Genomic DNA, 23097 nt, shown 5'->3' with positions numbered 1-23097 from the left:
CCCATCTCTATTCTTTTTTTTTTAATAAACAAATCAGGGCATTCCCTGCGGTTACATAACATAGTTCAAGTTTTCACCTTCTTAGAGAAGACTCACCAAGACAGAGTTTACGTGTGGTTCCTTTCACTGCTTACACAATTTTTTTTCCACACACCTTTTGGCTAATAGGTCTGCCAAGTGATTTTCATTCATCGAAATAAGACTAAGTTTTTTTAAGTTCCTAATACAAACCAAAAAGTTCTTCTCGTTTTTTTTTTGATCGGCAAAGGAAAGATTTTATTGATAAAAAAAGGGTATAAAAGAATTATACCACTCTAACCAAAACAAAAAAAAAAAAAAATGCTAAAAACGGATTAATAGCACTTTAAGTAATGTCAAAGTAAATTGCACTCCAATTCCTCATTACTTCCTTAACATCTACCTCCTCAAAGTTCTTCTCGTTGCCTGTATACAACCTTGGTATATCTTTTTCACCATCTGTAAGTGAACTCTAACTGCTGCATCCCATCTCTATTCAGTATGTGTTATCTCCACTGTAGGATTTTCTTATTGAAAAAAATCTCCAGTGCAGGAAAGCTTTTTGTTCCACACGTTGCCTCTCTCTTGACTCACGTCCATTTTAAAGTAATCATGCTCAATTTATACATAAAAGAAGCCAATCCCAATAAGAGAATAACATTAGCCTTCATAACCGTTAGATCCTCCTTAGATTAACTCTTAGCCATTAGATCTAAGAATATTTCTAAATTTTTGTATGTTTTCCCCTTTAAAAGATAGACATGGCTTAAGAATGAATTTAAAAAATTTATACCTTCAAAAAATATTGAAAAAGTCGGTAAAGAAAATTGATTCAAAAGTACACGAACAACGATCAATTTTGGATAAAAAAGTATAACATATGGTGTCAAAACACCACCAAATTATTTACAAAGTAGAAAAAAATAATATTGTAGACGTGCAACCAATGTGCTCACTACTTATCAACCAAAGGCTAATGCTATTCACATGGCCATTGCTATCTTTTCCCAAAATGTTTACACCCTTAAACATATTTCTATATAAACTTGGGACCTGAATTTATTTTCCAACTTATTTTTCTTGGAACCATTCAGTACTACCCTTTTTAACGATTACGAGTAACAAGATATTAAATGCGTAAAATGCGTGCATGGTACTTTAAGTGGCATGCATAAATGCATGTATGCATGTATGGACTTTGGTTGCTCAACCTTAAAGAGCCTTAAAGATTCATCACAACTTATCCGCGCGTACTTTTGCTACCTTTAGGGATGGCAATGGGGTGGGTATGGGGCGGGGACCTTGAATCCCATCCCCTACCCTGTTCAGAAAACCAAAACTCATCTCCTACCCGTTATCATAAGAACCGGGAAGGGGATGGGTATGGGAAAGATCTGTAAGGAATGGTTTCCCATGGGTTATCCATGATTCATGGAATAACTATGTCACAGTCCAATAAATTATTGTCGAGCATATCCACATTGAAGCCAAAGTGCAAAAAGAAATTATATCGACAATAAAACTATCAAGTACAAATTTTTTTCTTTCTTCTCAATCTTGATTATAATTCAATAAAATTGATTATATATGTGGACTAAAATAAAATATAGTTAACATTGCGAGATCGATCATCTATAGTATAATTTGTATGAGTGAGTTATAGAAATACTTTATATGCATGATATTGTTGGTAAACTTTTATGAACATTGAACGAAATAATAAAAAAAAACTATGATATTACCTTTTAATAAATTTCTAAATCCTATACATAAAAGGTACGGGACGGGTATGGCGTGGGGACCTTAAATCCCATCCCCACACCATCCCGCATAACTAAGTTCGGGGATTATCCATACCCGGTCTCATCCCTGTTTATGCGGGGAAAATCCCACCTAATAGGAGCGGGTATCCATGGAGATGGGTTTAGGTGGGGTGAATTATCATCCCTAGCTACTTGTCATTACTAGTGTGTCTAAGAAAATGAAAACAATTTTTCTCTTTTTAATAGTTGTATTCCCATCCATAACGACGTCTTATAATTATTCAATAGGATATCACTTGAAATAATATATTGAGTTTTAGACCATATTCGAGCCAGATGTCTGGTTATCTACTGCCAAACCTATCAAATGTTGGAAAATTGGGTTAAACTAGGGGATGAAAAGATACACGAAGACTTGGTATCATATCCTTATGGAGGGCATGATTTATCCCCAAGTCCAAGGATCTTTTAATTCCTTTAGACAATGATTCGGCCTTTCCCAAATAATTAGCAAGTAAAATAGGTCAATGAATTATGCCTTCAGGATTCAATGAAGTCCTAACATCATCATTGAATTCAAGGATTGTACTTCCACGACCCCTGCCAAGAACACACTGTTTAAGGTTTCTGATGATGCTATCGGAAGAGAAGAAAACAATAATTTTGATGTGATTTCCAGAAAAACAAATTTAGTAAAACCTCCACATAACAATACTCGATATATATAGGAATAAAATTCATATCTGAAAGAAAAAAAAATTGGGCCCCAACTTGGCATACCTCTATATAAGAATATTTTACAAGATCCAAAGATCATTCTTAGATAGGGGTTTTATTATACCATTATTTATAAGGGTTTACGTCTCCTTGAGATGTTTGTTCATCACCAACAACACCTTCAAGAGGCATAAATGGTGGCTATTGAGCCCCCAAGACCCATCGTATCGACAAATATAATGCATACATTTTTAAAATATCCAACATCAACTGCCACTGACAATCGTTGCAAAGGATCAAATAGCTTTGTTACTTCACAGGTGTCCAAAAAGTAAATTATTTTGCCACTTCCTTTTAGAATGTTTCCTTACAGCATGCTTCGGCCAACGACTGCAAAACATATGCTGGGATTGGTAATGTTTTTATTTTTCAAAAAGCGCTTTAAAAAATTATATATAGTAATTATTTTTCATATTAGCGTTTGGTAAAATATTTACAAAGTGCTTTCAACCCAAAACACTTCCAAAATTCCCCAACATTTAAAAGCCGGGGAGAGGAGCTTTTAAAAGCTCTAAAAGCATAAGCTTTGGTCCCACCTTATTTTGATGCATAATTTTTCTTTTATATCCAAATTATATAAAAGACCAAAATTGCCCTTAAATCTTTGATAATCAATTTCTTATTTTCCATATTATATTCTTTAAAGGTTGTTATTTTAAATTTGTGTCACACTCTTCAAAGATATTATTTCCACTTTCAAATTATATTTTCAATTAAAAAATAATAAATAAGAACCAATTTTAAATAAATATTTGATTTTAGTGTAATTTTTTTTCCCAAATTATATCGATAATAAAAAATAGTTATTCAAAAATATATATAAATATCTAATATGTTTAAATCCCATAAAATTGAATAAAACTGTGTTAAAAGATTATGTCTGTTTTTGTCATTTGTTACGACTACAATAAGTGAGCATATATTTTACCAAACACAATTTGATCAATTTTTAAATCAGCTTTAGCTTTTAGTATCTAGTTTACCAAACACTTAATTGTTTTTTTTTACACAGCGCAGCAGAAAAGCGCTTTTACAAAAGCCGCAACATTACCAAACTAAGCCATATTCCCTTCGTCCCGTTGTATTTGACAGTGGAAAATAGTCAACAAAATTAAGAAGACCAAAGGATTTTTGCAAACTACTCTTATCAGGGCCGAGTTTGGTAATGTTTTTTTTTCTTTCTCAAAAGCGCTTTTAAAACATATTCATAGTATTTTTTTCGTCTTAGTATTTGGTAAAGTTTTTCAAAGTGCTTTTTATGTAAAACATTTCCAAAATTCCCCAACTTTTAAAAGCTCCAAAAGTAAAAGCTATGATCCCACCTTATTATCATATACTCCATCCGTCCCTAAATAAAAGATCTAGTTCAAGTTTGCGCAAATTTTAAGGCGAGGAGGAGATAAGAGCATTTTTAAGTATTTTTTAAAGTTATACCCTTATGGATAATAATTAGTAAAACTTAGAAATGATTCATCTCTCAAACTATATCACGGATATTCATAATCTTTATACCATTGAAAAGTATTTTAAAACACCCGCGTAACAAATATAAACATGGCTATCAAATTATACATATTTCATATATTAACAATAATCAATTAAAATGGTAGATTTAGAAATGACCCTTTGTTTAATGACATAGGTTATCTTTTAGTGAGACAAAAATAAAAAAAATAGTAGGTCATCTGTTTAAGGACGAAGGGAGTACGTTTTTTCTTTTCTGTCCCTATTTTATTTTATAAATTATAAAAATTACCCTTAGGTTTATATACTATTTTACTTTTTAAAGGTTATTATTTTTTTATTTTGAAACATTATTTTACATACCTTTCTTAATCATCAATAACAAAGAATAAGAGCAAATATTAAATAATTATTCAAAGTTAGTTTGATTATTTGTTTGAAAATTATATCTATAATAAAAAAATGGTACGAATAATAATAATAATGTTATTATTCTATATATTTAATAGTAGGAAAATCATTCATTTTTAAACCAAAAAAAAAAATAGAATAAAACCACTTTAAGAGATATGTGTGTTTTTGTCATTTGCTACAACGACAATAATTGAACCTAATAGTTTATCAAACACAATTTGATCAACTTTTATCATCTTTACTTTTAGTTTTTATTTTACCAGACGCTCAACTTATTTTTTGCACAACACGGCACAACAACGCACAACAGAAAAACGCTTTTACAATCACGACAATGTCAAACAAAGCCTAAGTGTCATATTATTCCAAAATTTTAAGTGTCATATCGTTGCCAAAATTAAAATGAAAATTGTCATTACTAAGAGTTACATAAAATTGATAGCACTACTTATGCACATTTGTTTTCTTTTTATGCATGTTTTTTTATTGTTTAATTTGTTTTTTTTTTTTTTTGATTTGACATAAAACCTTGTACCAGGGGATAAAAATTAATTAAGTTATTAAAAATTTAAGGATATATTTGAAAGGTTAATGATAAAAAACCTATATAAAAAAAAATTGAAAAAATAATATTAAGGACGAAAATAATAGCACGGTGTATTAGTTACCTGGCTAGTTTGGGACCTATCCAATTTATTTGGGGCCTGCAACTAAAAGACAGAAAAGGGTCATTAAAAGGTAAAAAGGGTATCCCCTTATCCAACTATTTTACATAATAGCTAATTTACCCCTGATTAATTAGTATTAATCGGGTGATTAATTGATGTAATCAAATTAAACTAGAAATTAACTAATGCTTATTCTTCATCAAAACATGATTTTTTTTATTTATTTTTTTTGTAAAAACTCGCCCAGAATCGGTGGATATTTATGCTCATATAAACCGATTGTAAGAATCGGTTTACAATACTTAGAACATCAACAGATTGTAAAATTCAAGAGTTTTTATGTGATTTTTTTTCGCCTAAATCGGTTTATGTTAATGCCTACATAAACCGATTGTTAATTTGTGCATTTCTTCAATTGTTTTGCTCATAACTTCTTCGCCCGATGTCGGAATGATCTTATTCTTTTTGCGTTCAGTTCAAAATTTCATGCTCTATAATATATAAAGATAAAAATTCCAAGATTTGTGTGAAAATTCAAACAAGATTAATGAATAGGTTGATGTGTGTATCAGCATAAACCGATTGTGGTTGATGTTCATCACATCAACCCAGAATCAGTTTATATAGGTGTACCATCTCTACCGATTTTGGGAAATATCAACAACAATCGGTTTATGTGGACCCTTAAATAATCCGATTGTGGGCATATATAACAGTTAAGAAATCAAAGGTTGTACAATCGAGTTACGTGGACATACATGTAATTTGATTCTAACCAAAAAAAATATACAGAAAAAACGGTTATCTCTTCCATACCAGAGTCGGGCTATGTGGACATTAACGTAGACTGATCTGGTTCAATTTTCTCCAACCGGAATACACTTTCGGTACAATCGGTCTTTGTGGGCATGAACAAAATCCGTTTCTAAATAAAATCGGTTCATAAGTACGTTGACGTAAACCGATTCTAATAAACCTAGAACAATTTGATTTCAAAAAATCGAATTTTGAGTGATTGCATGTTGCTAAAACCTAATTTAGGGGATTGGGATTGCTAGAAAAATACTTTTTTTTATACAAAACAACTGATTTATATTCATAACTTAAGATTTTGTACATAGCTTAAGTTGACAGACTTGCTGATCCTCCCTGATTGCAGTTCTAAATTTGTCTGGAATGTTGCCAAAATAAACAAAAGACTGTCTGTCAGACCTACTAGAGTTAGCTATTACATGAGCGGCATTGTTTGCCGATCTTTTAACATGGTTTACTGAAATATTACGAGCAAGAGATAACATATGCCTTATTTCATTTACAAGACCTTGATTCATCCACTGAACTGAAGGTTTGGCAGATCTGATAGAGTTTATAAGATTTTGACAGTCACTTTCTAAAATGACATTGTTGAAGCCGCAATCCCTAGCCCAAATGATATCTTCTTTCATGGCCAGGCACTCAGCTTGCTCTGGGTTTATTCCTCCATTGAAGTGTTTGCCTCTGATGCTTTTGCAGTTCCCTGTCGAGTCACGGATGATCAAACCAATACCAAAGGAATGAGTATTATTATCAAAAGAAGCATCCATATTAATTTTTAACTGATTAGGTTTTGGTGGAGACCAAACTTCATGTGAATTGTTTTTAGGACGCTGAATTGATGAAGTACATTGCTTGACCATATTGTTAATGTAGTGCACCGTATAAGGCAAGTTCTGATTTTTGTTTTCAAAAACCTTCAGACATGTGTTCTTCCACAATGACCAAGCAGTGATCATGAGAGTGAGTATCCAGATTTGTTTGTCTTCTTTATTCGAAGTTGAGTTTAAGTCTGTGTTGAACCAACTGGGAATCTAGTCACAGAATTGTATTTGTTGTCTTTGTAAAGACTCTACATTAATGTTCATGGCTAACCATATTGACCTAGAATGATCACACTCAATGAGAAGATGTTGCAAGGTTTCTGCTGCTGGAAAACATCTAGGACATATTGTTTCTATTGATGGGTTATATGAGTGTAGCTTTTCTCTTGTAGGAACTATTTTCCCGAGACACTTCCAGATGAATAATTTAACCTTATGAGGTGCCTCTGACTTCCAGAGTCCTTTCCAGTTGATTTGTGCACCTGCTCTATTATAATGCTTGTATCGTGTTAGTGCCTTGTAAGTTGATTTTACTGAAAATTCCCCTGCTCTACTAGATTCTCATATAAGCTTATCTATCCCTTGTTCAAGCAAATGCATTCGAAGAATTAATTCAGCAATCTCATCTGGAAACAATGACCAAATTAGTTGCTCATTCCATCTTCTAGGTTGTTCTAAAATCAAATCTGACACATATACAATTCTAGTTGGTTCATGAAAAGTGTCTCTAGGTGTTGGAGGACTATTTAACCCTATTATCCACTTACCAAACCAGAAAAGTGTCTCTAGAAAAGTACTTGATTCGTGCCATTTCACTTGTTCGTATTAGGGGAGAAGAAGAGAAGAAAAATCGGTTGGAGATGGAGATGGAAATGAATTTGATTTTGATTTTAATTTAAGTTTTTAGTTTTATGATTAGGATTTAATGGGATACATTTGTAGTATTAGTATTTGATAGTAGGTGAATTGGTAGTTCCATCTCGCCCCAAACTAGCTAGGATTAGTTATCCTTGTCCATTTAGAGCAGGTTTGAATGAACCGCCTAAATTGTTAGTAGCATGAATATAACTCGGTATATCTAGTGATGAATATGACTCCATCAAGCATCTACGTCTACTCAGCTGATAACGAAGAGAACGATATCCGTGTGGCCATGTCATGTACTTCTTTTGCCATCACAAATGTATGATCCCTCTACATTCAAGAAAACCGATGATTTTAAATAAGTGGACACTGATGGCGCGAACTATTTATGTTCCCATGCAAGACCACTACGTCAACCTCACTTTACCAGCCATTCAAACAACGTCTCCCCGCCCTAACTCCAAAACCCAACCTAACCGTCTATCTCTAAATCACAAATGTAAACTCCACGAATCCTTCTTCCTACTTTTAATAAATGTGATATTAAAAAAAGAAATAAAATGTAAAATCTATGAGTTGATTTTGAAGCCACAAAATCCTACCGACGACATTAATAGGAACCATAAAAAACGGCAGTTATTTATACTTTATACATTCACTGTCACAACTCTGACTCAGACTCGTCTATTCATAACTTACCATATAAAGAGAGATGGAAACAACAAAGAAAATAAGTCTGAAGAGAAAGAGAGCAGAAACAAAATCGATATCTTAGTTACCAAAATAAGCGACCCCTTTTAGAAGATTATCACCAGCTTGCAAGATTTCATCAGATAAACCAAGTTTCTTCAAATGGGTTATCCAAGTACTATAGGAAGGTATCAACTTGGTAGAACAATTGGCGAAGGAACCTTTGCTAAGGTCAAGTTAGCTATGAATATCGTTACTCGTCAAAACGTTGCGATTAAAATCATTGACAAGAAGATGGTTATTGAAAATCAAATGATGTACCAGGTAAAGTATTGTGATCACCTCTCAACAGGTTCTAGTTTTTATGATATTACATGATCCTGCAACTGTTTCAATAAACAGGGATCTCAGAAAACTGAAAGTTTTTATCTTTAAATTGGATTTAGATTGAGAGAGAAATAAGTGTAATGAAGCTTCTGCATCACCCTAACATCGTTCGCATTTACGAGGTTCGGTCTGAAATTTTTGTATATGTGCCTAAATGGTTAAAGTTGGATAGCGGATCAGTTAAGGTTTCGTTCTTCTTCTGACGGCCAGTATTCTTTTCTCATACAGGTCATTGCTACAAAAACAAGGATATACATTGTAATGGAGTACATTTCAGGTGGACAAGTTTCAAACAAGTTGGTGAGTTTGTTTTACCTATCCTTGTGATTTTCTTATTGCAATAAACTCGTTGGTTTCAATTTCAACTTTACTTTTCAGGATTACCTTGAAAGATTAAGTGAAGGTGAAGCTAGAAAATACTTCCAACAGTTAATTGACGCTGTGGAATATTGCCACAGTAGAGGTGTTTATCACAGAGATCTGAAGGTTGAATTTCAGAACCTAATTTCACGACTAGATAATATCGCACTTTTGAGTATTTCTTCTACTTATTATTAAAACATACCAAGTCTTTTCTAATTTCATAGGGTTACGGTTCTTATGTTCCAAGTTCCTCCATTTTCTGTTGTGGTTCTCTTCAACTTACTAGAGCTTTATAAGGTTAACTCAGATGTCTGTGTACGTCCTATAGAATTAAAATCCAGAATTACACACAAAATACTACAATTCCTCCCCTGCAACAATTGGAGCTTAATTAGACTAACTGGGCCTTTTTGTTGTTGAAACTTGCTAACAGCCTGAAAACCTACTACTGGATAGCAGAGGTAATCTGAAAGTGACTGACTTCGGGCTCGGCGTATTTCAGAAGGTAAGAAAAGAAGTATTACCTAGGAAGAAGTTTTTGGACTTGCTTCTACTAAGAATCCAATAACCTGATTGAAATTTATCAACAGCAAGGAGACTTACTATCAACAGCATGCGGATCTCCAAGTTATGTAGCTCCAGAGGTAAGAACCAAAATTCCTGTTAAAATTTCTTCATCGTCAAAGCTTTGCTCAAACGAAGAAAAATCAAAATCCTGTATCGCAAACCTGCCTATTATCACTCTTTGCAGTCTATTATCACTCTTTTGTAAACGGAGGTAAAATTGAATGCTGTATTTACTACTTTGACTAAAACAGGTAATCAACCATAAGAGCTACAATGGAGCATCTGCAGACATTTGGTCTTGCGGAGTAATCCTTTACGAACTACTGGCAGGCTATCTACCCTTTGAAGATCCTAACTTGATAAACCTGTATAAGAAGGTACCAAAGATCCTAATTGATTAGTTGAATGCAGTAAATGAACTTCCTGTTGCTGATATTTCCAGCTGTTTGTTTTTTATTTAAGATATCCAAAGCAGATTACAAATTTCCAAAGTGGTTCACAGAGAGTCAGAAGAAACTAATTTCAAAGATACTCAATCCATTGCCGACGAAGGTAAACTCTCTATACTAGCATTTAAGTGCATGCTCATTACGAAGTATATATCATATAGTAACTTATTTTCCGACTGAAGAGGGTGACAGTATCAGAGATTCGTGAAGATCAATGGTTTCAAACTACTTATGAGTGTGATATGGGAATCAACTTCACCACGGTACGCATTGCCGGCTACACTATCTCTTCAAGAATACACCAATATGATTCAGCAAGAATGTTCTTAATCTAATTATTACTCTTAAAAATTCATTCCAGGGATTAGCTATGGAAACAGAGAAAACCAAATCTCCTAGTTACATAAATGCTTTCCAACTGATAGCAATGTCTAACGATCTCGACTTATCAGGCCTATTTGAAGAAAAGGTAATTTTACCTAAAGCCCTTCACGTGTTCCACTCCCATACATGATCCTTCTTTCATGTTTGAATCTCTATTGCTCTCCGTTTAAGATTGAAGACAAACAGAAAACAAGACTTGGTTCTACTTATCCATCTAAAGAAACTATAGATAGAATCAAGGTTGCTGCAAGTAATTCCAGTCTCTCAGTTGAAAGGTTAAATAATTTCAAGGTAATGTCAGTTAACTTTTTCAAGTAAACTGTCGAATGATGTGCACATATAAACGTACTAAAGACTCCTCTTGTTATCAACCCGACAGATGAAGCTTCATCAAAAAAATAATTCTGGCTGTAGCAGATCACACTTCAACTTATTAGCAGAGGTAAACAAATCTCTCGCATTAACTCTGCAACAAGAAAACCACTTGTAATGCTGTATATATTGCTAGTAACTCCGTAAACATGATATGTAACTCAGGTGATTCAGGTGACACCCAAACATTGTGTGGTAGAAATATCAAAATCTGCTGGAGAACTAACAATGTATAAAAAGGTACTCAGCTCCATACTGAAACAAAATTTTGTTACTGTTCTCTCTGCAAGTTACTGACTGTATATCTCACCGAATCATAACCAGTTCTGTGAAAGCTTATCAAGTTTGGTAAAGGAAGAATGAAGTGCATCATTAATGTCATCATGAGTTTGATATCACTGAAGTAAAATTCTAGAAAAAACACTGAATCAAGTTCCATCAGCGATCAGAAGAATTACTTAACTCGTCGTTCACCAACTTACAAAACGAGTCGACCATCCTTCTAGTTAACCACCGTCAAAAGATACAAAGACTAACAGAGCAGTAAAACTTACAACAAAAGAGCATGTAACAGAGTTCGGACGGCTACATGTTTCTGTATGTGGTACAGTTCAAAGCCTATATCCATTTGTACGGTTCCTAGTGTGTGTGTGTGTGTGTGTGTGTGTGTGTGTGTTCAATTGTGAGTGTGCCTGTCGGTTGCTACCCTTTTATGATGCTTCAACTTGTGCATTTGAGTCAAGAGACTCAAGACTAGCACAGGCGAAAATTGGAATTATAAGCACGATCAATGAATTTATTTAGATAAGTATGGTATCCTCGTAGAGAAAGATTTCCTTGCCAAACTTATATCAAGTTTTTCAGAGAAAATATCCTATTTATTGTGCTTGGTTCAAACCATTTCCGATTGTGTGGTTAAACAGTGAGTGTTTTGGGTGTCGAATTGGGTGTGTGTGTGTCTGTTGCTATTCTATTTATGGTGCTTAAACTTGTGTGATTGAGTCAACATAACTCCAACACAATTGGGATCAATGGGCAGTGATAATATACCCCAAGATTCTTATCATGGATTCAGTCTCATACAAAATGATGCTTACTAAGCTGCAAGGTATTGACCAATTGCGATTTGGAAACTCCGAGATTATATCTGTGATTCAACTTCACTCTATTTGAGCATCAAGCCTTTGAGGTGACCCTTATGATCGAAACCAAATTCCACTAACATGAAGTGAATCATTTAATCTGAACGCACAGAATATACCAAATATTCCCTGCACTTGACAGCAATATACTCTTCCGTTCATATAATGAAATACCTATCCGGCAAGAAAGAACAAAAGTCTGAAGATAAACTGTAATCAAACTTTCATCAACCCAGAACCTGTAACCTGAACCATTATCTATATACTTTTGTTAGGATCCGACACCGAAACTAGAGGATCCTAACACTAAAGATTGATAAATTGATCGCGATCAACCACCTTAATCCTTTGAATTGCGGATTAGCCACCAAAATTAAGCAAACACTTAATAATGTTTGATTGTATTGAATGAATAATTAAACCCTAGAACATATAACGAACATGACTTGAGTGCTAAGCAAATGAGTAACGAATAAGGAAACATATACTTATTCCTAAAATAGCTATACTCCTAATTGGTGTTGGTATCCCAACAACTTTTCTCAGTAATTGTGTCCATGTATTTCTCGGATATCCTTTACATTTGTTTAGGTCTTTAAACTACAATTCCTTCTTATTGTGATAAAGGCTATCAATGATAGTTATTTGACCGGTTTTTAACACAAAGGTGAATCTTAATACTTATACAAACCCCCGTTCGACATGAAAGAGTGCTTGCCTATACCAGTAAGCATTGTTGTAAACAGTGGTTCTCTCCTTGTGATACTATGGTTCCACCTTCCAAGGTTCCTAAATATCCAAGGCTTGCAGGTCCTTCTTCAAGCTATTATCAAATTTGAATCATTGTATCCGACTAGTTCCAAAGAATTCTCGAGAAAGGTTTTTACTTTTTTTACACATTTACAACTATATCAATCGAGTAGAAAACCTAAAGCATAATTGCAATGAAACAACTGAAATTGGTGAAGAAAGTAATTACGTATAGAAATGAACCCGCCCAAAAAAAAAACAAATAAGAAAGTATTTCATTAGTTAGAAAAGGCAATCTAACCTATCATGATACCAGTATGTGGAGCTGATTAAACTGGTAAAAGAACTACACAAGGAAGTTATCTATCATGTGAAAGACGACATCTGCACCATCTGAATTGATCCAATACCTTTTCACCTGCAGTTTTTGAAGCGCAAAACAGTCCAAAGTGTCTATGATGATCAATTATATACTACCAAAGTAATAACAGCAAATGATCTGTTTATTTAAAGGATAACTGGACATTAAATTGAAGAAGGAAAAACAAAGATGTAACTTGTGCGAGTGTATATGAGAAGTATAACTAGATTCAATGATTATAAAGTGACATATAATTTATCACTGTAACAGAGATGATAAACTTCAGCGAGGCTATATGACAGATATATAGGTTCCATGAATTTATTTTTTACATCTTTTAAGGTTTTAGGATGTAACAAAATGTGAAAGAGATCAGTAACCTGCCCCGTTTTGATATTCAGACAGTAGAGTGCGACAACAGTGAAAATTTATAGAATGGACAGCCATTTAGTCAACAATTTACGTTCCAAAAGCATATTTCCTCAGAGTTCAAAACAAAAAATGTTGCCACCGAAGTACCCAAAGAAGAATGAAAAACCACCACCAGTGAACCAACCACTGAAGTGATGAGACCGGTATCGTGGGGTCGGGAACTAAGGCCAGGTTTGAAGATATAGCAGAAAAATCCTCTAGAACCAATGAAAATATTGCACGTAACTTGGGCAATGGTGACATTTCAAACGAGAAGTTTGCACTTTGCATAAGAAATCCATATTTTAGATGGTCAAAAATTAGCCAAAAGGGGGTTTCAGCATATTGTAAGCATACTGAATATCAGTGCCCGTATTAGTGGAGTAACTTTTGGAATAGTCACAGAATATTGATATCACATGACACATGTAAGTGCAAACAAGGAAGTGAAACCTAACTGGGTTTAGAAGAAGCACTTACATTAATAGTACTATGAGCAACATATTTTTGCCTACTTTCATGAAAGCTGACATCAACACGTTCCCAGGACACCTGAGTGAGACCCCTGATCATCTTCTCTGGAGAAAATCAAAATCATGAAATGAAGAAGCCGGAGATAGAACATAAAGCAAAGGTAGTTTAAATTCTTCCATGCTTGAAGGAGACAGTGAAACTGAATCAAAAGATGGCTTTATGTTGTGAATGATCTCTGTTTAACGGTGTCATCTTCACTAGCTCAAACACTTTTTTAACCTGCTAGAGTTTGCAGCTGGATGGCATTCGAGAGAGAGAAAAAAACATCCATGTCTTTAAGGGGGGAACAAAGGAATTCAAGAAAAAAATACACAACATCCATGTCTTATCCTCGTCTTAGGTTTTTAATACAACTTGCGCAAAAAAGCTATCATGAATTATTGCTTAACTTTTTTCTCGTTATATTGCTTATATCTTTCACTCATTTATTTCTGGTCATCTAATATATCAAAGACAGTGCCTCAAAAGGGATGATCCTCGATATTATGAAAATAAACATGGACCAAAACTAGGACATGATATGGCTTATTTTTATGTAACTAGAATTTTATTCTGTAAGGAATAAGAAAACAAATAATTGCTAAGAGGAAGACTTAACATTTTGAATCTAAACCAAAACTGGAGGCGATTTCAAGCAACCACTAGCATTACAACTAATAAAAACCAATATCACATACCTTCCAATTCGATCGTTTGTCCCTTAACATAAGCAGTTGCTTCTTTGTGAAGGTCTATAGCTTGCTCTCTCTCAATATAAACAATGTGCGGGTACTTGTCATACTTTAGAAGAAGATTGGACTGGAAGAAACATAAGGAATATTAAAACTGTAATGAATTGAAGGATCATGAATAAGATAATATTTAACTCCCAATAGAAACATTTGAAAAATGTGTCATAGATAAACCACACAAACCTGTGGTAATTCATGTTGACGGCGAATCGAAGATGTTCTCCACCCAACCATATCTCGCTATCAGTTAAAGATGCCAATGCCAATTAATTTGTAGATTACACAGTTAGAATTTTATTCCATCTTAAGGATGTTCTCAAAAGGATACGATCATAGTTTGCATTGGCATAAGCCACACGACGCTTGAAAGAGCGTAAAGCTGAACTGCACAACGAATAGAGTTAATGATGCAAGTTAGAAAAATTAATAAAAGGTAAGTGCAACTCAATGGTTTGCACAGACCACCGGATGAAAGCTACATCATCCTATCACACACAGAACCATGAAGATAATAAAGACACCAATACTTACATGAACTTTAAGTCATCACAGTCATTAACCATCTGAAGAAGTAGAGGGAGGCCGTCATCATTGTTATCAGTCAGGAAGAGATGTTTGCCAGTCTTTCCAACAATCCAATGTGCAGCTTGAGATACTCTTTTCTCCAAAAACGGAAGGCCAAAGAGGAAAGGTAGCTGGATTTTTTTTTTCCAGTGGAACAAAAAATGAGCTTATATGACATGTAAAACTTTTTTCTGGACAAAGTATAGATCCATTTTAATTTAGTAAATCTCAGCTAATCTTCAAAGCTAATACTAGTAAAAAAAAATCTTATCGTTACCTGTTTGTGTCCTCTTGAACCCAAATGAGGTGTTGCAAATGTTATAAAATTCAAGGGTTTCAGTCCAGCAATTCTACCTTGATAAGGTTGCTCCAAGACATCTACAAATTTTGTGTTTTTTTCTACTAAACTTTTCCCTGAGCTCAATGTGGAATCTGTATCAGGAAAATAAGTGAATAGCCTTCCGATAGCGTACCTTGCTATCAGGCCACCCAATGAATGGGCTACAAAGGAGATCTTTCGCAACCCAGGCCTACATCTAACAACTGACATCACCTACATTGTTAAAAAAGCATGGTTGATGTGAAATTCTTATTCAAACCAAGCAACCTTTTTCTTTTTCTTCCTATTAGTTTAGATTTTTAGTGCGTGATATGTAGAAATAAAGGAACTCAAACTGCAAAAAATCTAAGGAATGTAGACTACCTCTTCAGCTAACCTTTCACCCATCAAGTCGACACCATCAAAAGTTAACCGAGCTGAGTTGCATTCACTGCCTGCTCGAAAAAGATCATGTCAAAAAAATCTTTGCGGTTGTTCATAGATATATGGGTACTGAAAAACATGAAATCATAGAACTCGAATCATAATTTCGAGTCTTGTGCTACCTCCGCATAATACTGTAGATTATGATCTAAAAAAACAATAATAGACAAACGACAGATAAGATGATGAAATTGATGGTGCAATCAGGAAATGGAATAAACTTCAAGAGCATGTTCCAAACATTAAGATGAGAAGTCAAAAACAGAAAACAAAAAAGGACAAAAGACAAAAAAGAAAGAAAGAAAGAAAGAAAGAAAGAAAGGATTGCATTTGATATCTAGAGCAGCAAAAGATATGGTAGAAAGGGAAGAAAAACATTAGAAAGTAAACTCACTTGATATATATTCTTAAGGATAAAGTTAAAAAGAGAAGATAAATGTCAAGGCGAGAATAAAGTCTTATTTTCCTAGAGAAATGCCATGTGAGCTCCTGAATCACTATGAGAAGAACATAAAGTTGAACTTCCACAAAACAAAACCTAAGTGTCTACCCCAAGGTTACACTAATGAAACAGCAAAGCACAATCTTGCCTGGATGATGCCAAAGACGATCTTGAGTATTTAGATTTCAAACCACGATCAAACCAAATTTAAGGGCACAGACAGAATAGGTCTATTGTACTTGAAAGACTTAACAGCATAGATCAAATCCTGGTGACACTTATTAATCTACATCAGCTCCAGAGTTTTGAGGAATGTAAATATTACAAGAAGAAAAGAAGGCCTGCTTCTAAGTTTTCCGAAAAACTGGTGTCGTTGAGTTTTCTGACACTTAGCCCTAGCATTATTAGGCAGTTCACGGTTAAATTCCATGCTATATGACATTAAAGACATGTTTAAGTGCTACATTCAGCTCATTATGATTCAATTGTTTAAAACATGAAAATCAAACTATTCAATCAATTTTCAGGAGTCAAGCTCAAATTTCTCAAGAATATACAAATGTGTGTCTTCTCGTAAATAAAAAGAACACTCACGGTGCACAATGACTTTATCCGGGAGCTTCTTAACAAACTGCTCCGCTGCATATCTCCAATCTGCAGCACTGAAAACAAGCAAATTGTAACAATTCAGAACACTGAAACGGATGTGCAGTTAGAAATTCTCCGCAAAATGTTACTTCCAAAATATATTCATCCAAATCCAAAACACACTATAAAGCTCAAATTTTCCATTCAAATTTATTGTTGACATTAAACATTGGTTGTTTACTTGGTTCATAATATCACACCAATCAGTTACTAATTTATCATTTGAATTCAATATTCAAAGTTTCGAATATATCCATCTGAAAGAATAAATTAGATAAAATCGCAAGCCGACTTCAGATGCAGAGATATATATCTTAAAAAAGAAGAAGCTGATAAATACTCATCAAAAATCTCGCTCTTAGCACTACTTTCAAATGTTATTCTTAGCATTAAATACCTTATTTAGTACCAAACCTAACTTAAATATAACTCACTTGACACTTATTCACATGATAAATACTCTCCAAATCTAAGTAAAAAAAATAGAAAATTAACAAGGATAAGAAATCTACCTTCCAATAATGCCATTAACCATAACAACAAGATGAACAGGAAAATCATTTTGAGGCTCATCAAAAGTCTCTGAATCCCAAATTTCTTCACTCAATCCATCAGTAAAACATCCAACACTGACTAGTCGCGGTAAACACATCTTCCTTTCACTGCAATCAACCAATAATTTTTTGGGTTCTGGTTCACGAAGTTTAAGACAAAACCCTAATTTGCAGAAAGAAATGGTTCTGAAATTCGCTTGAATTCGAAGGAATAGAGAACGATTGACTGAGATCTCTTTGGCCCCAAAATTAACGTTCATCGAGAGAGAATTGGCGCCAACCATATGATCGTGATTTCAAACGCACCACATCCGAGGAGGAAATTGGAGAGAAATGAGAGTGGAAAGGAATCCCATGTTTCAACTCCGGTTATTTCGCAGTCATTCAATTCGGAATTTTATCAGGAAACAAAAATAAAATAAAACTATAAGAGCCGGAGTCGGTACGAACCATCGATTAGGTGCGATCTATTCCTTTTTGGTGGCTGCCGCCTATCTGAAGGAACATTTGCAGTTTTGACTTCGAGTTCAGGAACATTTTAATTAGGGGCCTTCCTAGCCGGGCTTTGGTGTCAGATTCGACTAGATTGTGTGCATCATAATGTGATAATCCCTCCGTCCCTCTATTTTTGTTTTTTGATGGAAATAGGGCTTCGGAAAACCCCTAGAAAATTTTATTAAATTACCTCATTCAAATTGAGGTTTGGGTTGTTACATGACAGAAGTGGTTGATAAACATACCCTCATGTTTCATCATTGTACATTGTAACCAAGAAAAACGGAGAAGACTAATCTGATTAATGGTATTTTAATTAATCTTCAACCATTTAGAGGCTTCTTCTTCAGTAAGATGAAATCCGTTGTAGAAGAAGTTTCCGCTAATCATTGTAATCACGATCCATTCTGATAGCCATTGATCTTCTTTATATAAAGCCTGATCATCGTCATGTCGGAATTGATCGTCTTCAAAGATATGCTTGAATCTCTCATTGGATTTCAATATAAGATCACAGAGGCTATAATTAAACGCACTAATGGCGAATAGAATTGAAATTATTACAAGGCATAGAATAACCATTGTATACAGAAGAACAAAAACATAAAAACCTAAAACCTAAATCACAAAGTGATTTTTATTGAAAGCAAAAAAAGTTTATTATACAATTACAAACCCAAATTTACTTGAAAAAATCTGATATATCAGATTCAATCCAAGTAAATCTAGGTTTGAAGAAGAAGATTGAATAGAAAAGAAAATTTGGTTTGGATAGTTTTTTGGAAAAAACGGTTATGCGGAGGATTTATGAGAGAGGAAAGCAACCACACCTCCGTCCCACTATTAGATGACCTACTTAGTTTAAAATTTTATCCCACTATTAGTTGACCTATCTCATTAAACAAGGGGATCTTTCTAAAATTATCCTTTTGAGTGATTTTCGTTAGTATAAGAAATATGTATAATTTGGTAACTATGTTTATATTCGTTACGTAGGTGTTTTAAAATGTTTTTTCAACGATACAAAGTTTACGAAAATCCATGGTATAGTTTGAGAGATAAATCATTTCTAATTTTTATATTTTATTATCCATAAGGGTATAATTGTAAAAAATACTTAAAAATGCTCTTTTCCATTCCTTGTCTTAAAAATTGTGCAAACTTGAACTAGGTCATCTAATAGTGGGACGGAGGTAGTATGTGCTTGGGGGGGCATTATTGCAAAAGAAGACATAAAATCGTATTGCCATCATTAGAGGGTGTTTGGATACATTTTAATTTTATATTGAAAACCTATTTTGAAGCCTAACGTAAGGTTCCAAACTAGTTTTGAGGCCTGACAAGATGATAAAATTGGATCACTAAATAGCAATCAACAAAACCATTTATCCTATTATTTTTGTTAATGACTAGAATGCCCTCGATTAATTGGTGGTAATAAATATATTAACTAAACTTAGTAAGGTTAGTGATTAGATTTATAATTAGTGTTTGAAAATCAAAAATCTAAAAAAAATTGTTTTTGTTTTAAGAGTGAAGTGGAAGAAGAAGTGAGGAGATACTTGAGAAAATCTAGAAATTTGGGTTTTCTCAATCAGAGGGAGTAATTCTAGCAAGATTATCGAGGTAGGTGAATCCTCATCTTCCAAATCAGACAACAAGGATACAACTATTGATGATTTATGGGATAAGAGTTTTTAACCAAACTCTAACTCAACCTGTATATGAACATTATTATGAACTTGAAGAACCAAGGGAAGATGAATTACAAAAAAAAAAAAATGCTCAACATAATGAGGCATACCTCTAACGTATCTCCAATTACAATTATTTTGCTTGTAACCTCTTAAAGTACATAGAAAATTGGATTTGATTTCGGAAAACCCCCAAATTCAAACTATAAGCCGACATTCGGTTGGGAAATTGAGTCGATCTAACAGTAGACCAAGCAGACTATTTGGAAATCAAACCTTCCCAACCGTAGGATTCGGCAAACTAATAATACAAGTTTTTTCTATGAGAGTTTTCGGAAATATTGGTTAACATTAATTGGAAATAGGAAAACCGAATTTAGGTACTTTAATGCATATCTTGAGAATATTTTCGGTTTTGGAATTTCCTTGTTGTCCAAACAACCTTGGTCTATAAATACTTGAGTTTGCATTTCTTGCAAACTATCCTAAGATCCAAGCAAACTTTATTTCTTGTTGTTTCTGGTGGAGCCGTCTATCCGGAGAGGAAAGTACCCTAATTAGGCAAAATCTCTTACGACCGCTCGTTTAAAGACTTATGTGGGATCAAGAAGCTCTACGAGTACCGTTGGTGGGAAACTAGATAATTGCAGTGTTATTAGTTTTCGATTATTGATTTGATTGACTAACAGTTGTTGAAACTTTGATTGCACCTAGTTTGTTTATTCTTGAGAACCTTCTCTTCTGATATAAGGCCCACTCAAACCAGATCAAAGTAGCGACGTGAACTTTATAACCATCTTCGGATCTAAAGACATCTTGTGATATTCTATTGTTAACAGACTTCGTTATGTGCGTGATTGATCACAAGAGGATTCAAATGTTGTTGTGTAGGTTATTGAAGGCAATAGAAGATTTGAAGACGAGGAAGAACTCTTATTAGTTTTCGTGTCTTGTGGATTTAATGCACAAACCTTGATCGACTAGGATCCAACTAGAGTCGGTTTATCTTTGATATACTTGATTGATTAGTTGCGTGAGATCGACATCGCTTTATAGTTTCTCTTTGAGATCTATATTGATTGATTGCGAATCTAGAGTTTGATTATTTCGGTAATCAAAAGATAGATTGATCTAACCAGACAAAGGAGTTTGTTGGATTAGACAGAAGAGTCTTTGTCAACAACTCACATATCTTCTAGCAAGATTGATTAGAGTGGTTACCAAATAGATTCTTCCTTTGTTGTTTCGAATACGATCCAAAGGACTTGTTATTCACGTGCGTGACTTTAGAAGTCGAAGGCGCAGGGATACTGAGGAAACTAAGTAGCTAGGGGTAGTCTGCTTGGTCTCAACTATACGAAATTGGTATTAGATTTTTTATAACGGCTTAATTCTGAGAGTATTCAAAACTGGACTAGGTCCCGGGGTTTTTCTACATTTTCGGTTTCCTCGTTAACAAAATCTTGTTGTGCCATTTACTTTACTATTCCACAATTATATTTGGTATATATAATTTAAAGTAAATTAAACTTGTATGTTAATTACGTAACACTTAATATTGATCTTATAGAGTTTCGGTTTAATACAGTACCTATTATAAAGTGCACACTTTGATGTCGTATCGTCTCGATCTTGTATCCATAGTCGATCACACAAGTGAACTTGTTGTTGTATTGTCTCGATTTCGTATCCATAGACGATCAAACGAAGGGTGAACCGAATTTTTTGTATTGTCTTGACTTTGTCCATAAATGATCACATTCGCCGAAGGACTTATAGGTTGATAAATAAAAGATTATGGTGTATTTGGAATGGGATCATTTGACATGGTCAATCAAGGAAGGTATATAGTTTTTAAATGAGCGTATTCTATTTGAAAACTGGGCTAGCTACCTGGAGGTGGTAGCATATTTAGAAAAAAAAAAAAACTTTTGGACCCCTATAAAGTTTTTTGGATTAAACAAACATAAACATTATGACAACCAATTGACAAGCGCAGTGGAACCATCTTGCTATCGATTCGAAAGGAGGCTAAATGGGTGTGATGGTGGTTTTGTTGTGGTTTTTCAAGCAACAAAAGAGTACTTTAAGCGTGATCTAGATAGAATAAACTAGTATTTTAAATTTAAAATACCAATCCTGGTAGAGAGCATGCCGACATTAAGACTAACTATTAAGTTTCAGACCAGTATCTAGTCGGCGCAAAATGGTATTGCTGGACAGGTTCCTCGAAATAAGACCCAAGCACGCTACAGTGATGCAGCCTACATCACTAGTTGTTAGGTAATTAACTCATAAAATTTATCTTAACGACGATAAGAGAAAATAAGATAAGCATCACACCGTGAATTGACTGAGCAATCTAAATCTCAAGCTATCTCAGATATTTAAGATATATGGACTATCCAACTCACTGAATATCTAGCTCGAGTATCTAAATCTAAAATTCACGAGTAAAGCGGCCTAGGAATTATCCACGTCGATAAATATTTTATTGTTAAAAGACAAAAGATAAAATAGATTAAATCAGACATCATAGACTGAAAATATCAAAGTTCAACTTCAGCAGGTCGAAAGAATGAGGTTAAATAACCTGGGTTGAGAGATTAAAGTCAAACAACATAAACTGAAGGGCTAAAAATCTAAAGGTCAAAAGAGACCAAAGTCCGACTCAGAAAAATCTAGTGACTAACTTATATATCTCGAGATATTAAAGCAATTACATATCGAGATGACTTAATTTATCTGGGGTTGAGCATTTACGCGAAAAAGTTAGAGGTTAAAAAGCCTGAAATTCAACTAAGGCATTAAAATTTGAACGCGCAATTGGGGGATATGAGTTACTTCCCTCAACCAATAGTGTTTGCTAAGGGGTGTTTTGGGGGGAAAAAATACTAAAATACCCTTCCTTCAAATTAAAAATCAAAAAACAAAATCATATCCCCCATTTCCATCTTCACCTCTTATTAATCTCTTTTAGGGTTAGGGATTTGAAACCTAAATATTCCCCACTCCCTTTCAAATTCTAAACTTTCCCCACTCCATTTCAAATTGTCTTCTCCTTCTCTGTCGGCTCCTCAATTTGAAATCCATTCTTTCTTTTTTTTTACATTCGGAAGTGATGAATACCATGCCGGAAATGATGAAGATCATGCCGGAAGTGATGAATACCATGCCGAAAGTAATGAAGA

At 34.1% G+C, this 23097-nt stretch overlaps 2 protein-coding genes across 3 annotated transcripts; one reads left to right on the top strand and one right to left on the bottom strand.

Moving 5' to 3' along the window:
• Nucleotides 1-8283: 8283 nt before the first annotated feature.
• LOC113297732 (CBL-interacting serine/threonine-protein kinase 21-like) lies at nt 8284-11647 on the top strand. The gene is made up of 14 exons (XM_026546309.1): nt 8284-8619; nt 8742-8804; nt 8911-8982; nt 9061-9168; nt 9479-9550; nt 9636-9689; nt 9864-9989; nt 10075-10164; nt 10244-10324; nt 10423-10530; nt 10617-10736; nt 10825-10887; nt 10983-11057; nt 11142-11647. The coding sequence occupies exons 1-14, from the start codon at nt 8458-8460 to the stop codon at nt 11178-11180; spliced, it is 1233 nt and encodes a 410-aa protein (XP_026402094.1). The 5' UTR covers nt 8284-8457; the 3' UTR covers nt 11181-11647.
• A 1169-nt stretch (nt 11648-12816) lies between these two features.
• On the bottom strand, nt 12817-18210 carry LOC113297730. Of its 2 annotated transcripts, none has more exons than XR_003333623.1 (10): nt 17676-18210; nt 17110-17177; nt 16014-16084; nt 15588-15863; nt 15278-15441; nt 15075-15130; nt 14930-14982; nt 14693-14813; nt 13962-14054; nt 12817-13127 (listed from the first exon to the last, which is right to left on the bottom strand). XR_003333623.1 is itself a non-coding variant. In XM_026546308.1 (10 exons), the coding sequence occupies exons 1-10, from the start codon at nt 17999-18001 to the stop codon at nt 13056-13058; spliced, it is 1305 nt and encodes a 434-aa protein (XP_026402093.1). In that variant the 5' UTR covers nt 18002-18210; the 3' UTR covers nt 12817-13055. The 2 variants fall into 2 exon arrangements, 1 of the variants encoding a protein (XP_026402093.1); XM_026546308.1 differs by having other exon boundaries at nt 13962-14059.
• Between the last annotated feature and the right edge of the window lie 4887 nt (nt 18211-23097).

The sequence above is a fragment of the Papaver somniferum genome, chromosome 7 (genome assembly GCF_003573695.1).
Source record: "Papaver somniferum cultivar HN1 chromosome 7, ASM357369v1, whole genome shotgun sequence".
Taxonomy (NCBI): domain Eukaryota; kingdom Viridiplantae; phylum Streptophyta; class Magnoliopsida; order Ranunculales; family Papaveraceae; genus Papaver; species Papaver somniferum.
This window is presented reverse-complemented; position numbering and strand designations above follow the sequence as displayed.

Coding starts and splice junctions, on each gene's coding strand:
- LOC113297732 (XM_026546309.1), top strand. CDS start 8,458: ATGGGTTATCCAAGTACTATAGGAAGGTATCAACTTGGTAGAACAATT. Junction 9,169..9,478: donor TTTATCACAGAGATCTGAAG/GTTGAATTTCAG, acceptor ACTTGCTAACAG/CCTGAAAACCTACTACTGGA. Junction 10,888..10,982: donor ACTTCAACTTATTAGCAGAG/GTAAACAAATCT, acceptor TATGTAACTCAG/GTGATTCAGGTGACACCCAA.
- LOC113297730 (XM_026546308.1), bottom strand. CDS start 18,001: ATGGTTGGCGCCAATTCTCTCTCGATGAACGTTAATTTTGGGGCCAAA. Junction 14,060..14,692: donor ACAAACGATCGAATTGGAAG/GTATGTGATATT, acceptor GATTTTCTCCAG/AGAAGATGATCAGGGGTCTC. Junction 13,128..13,961: donor TTGCTCATAGTACTATTAAT/GTAAGTGCTTCT, acceptor CAAAAACTGCAG/GTGAAAAGGTATTGGATCAA.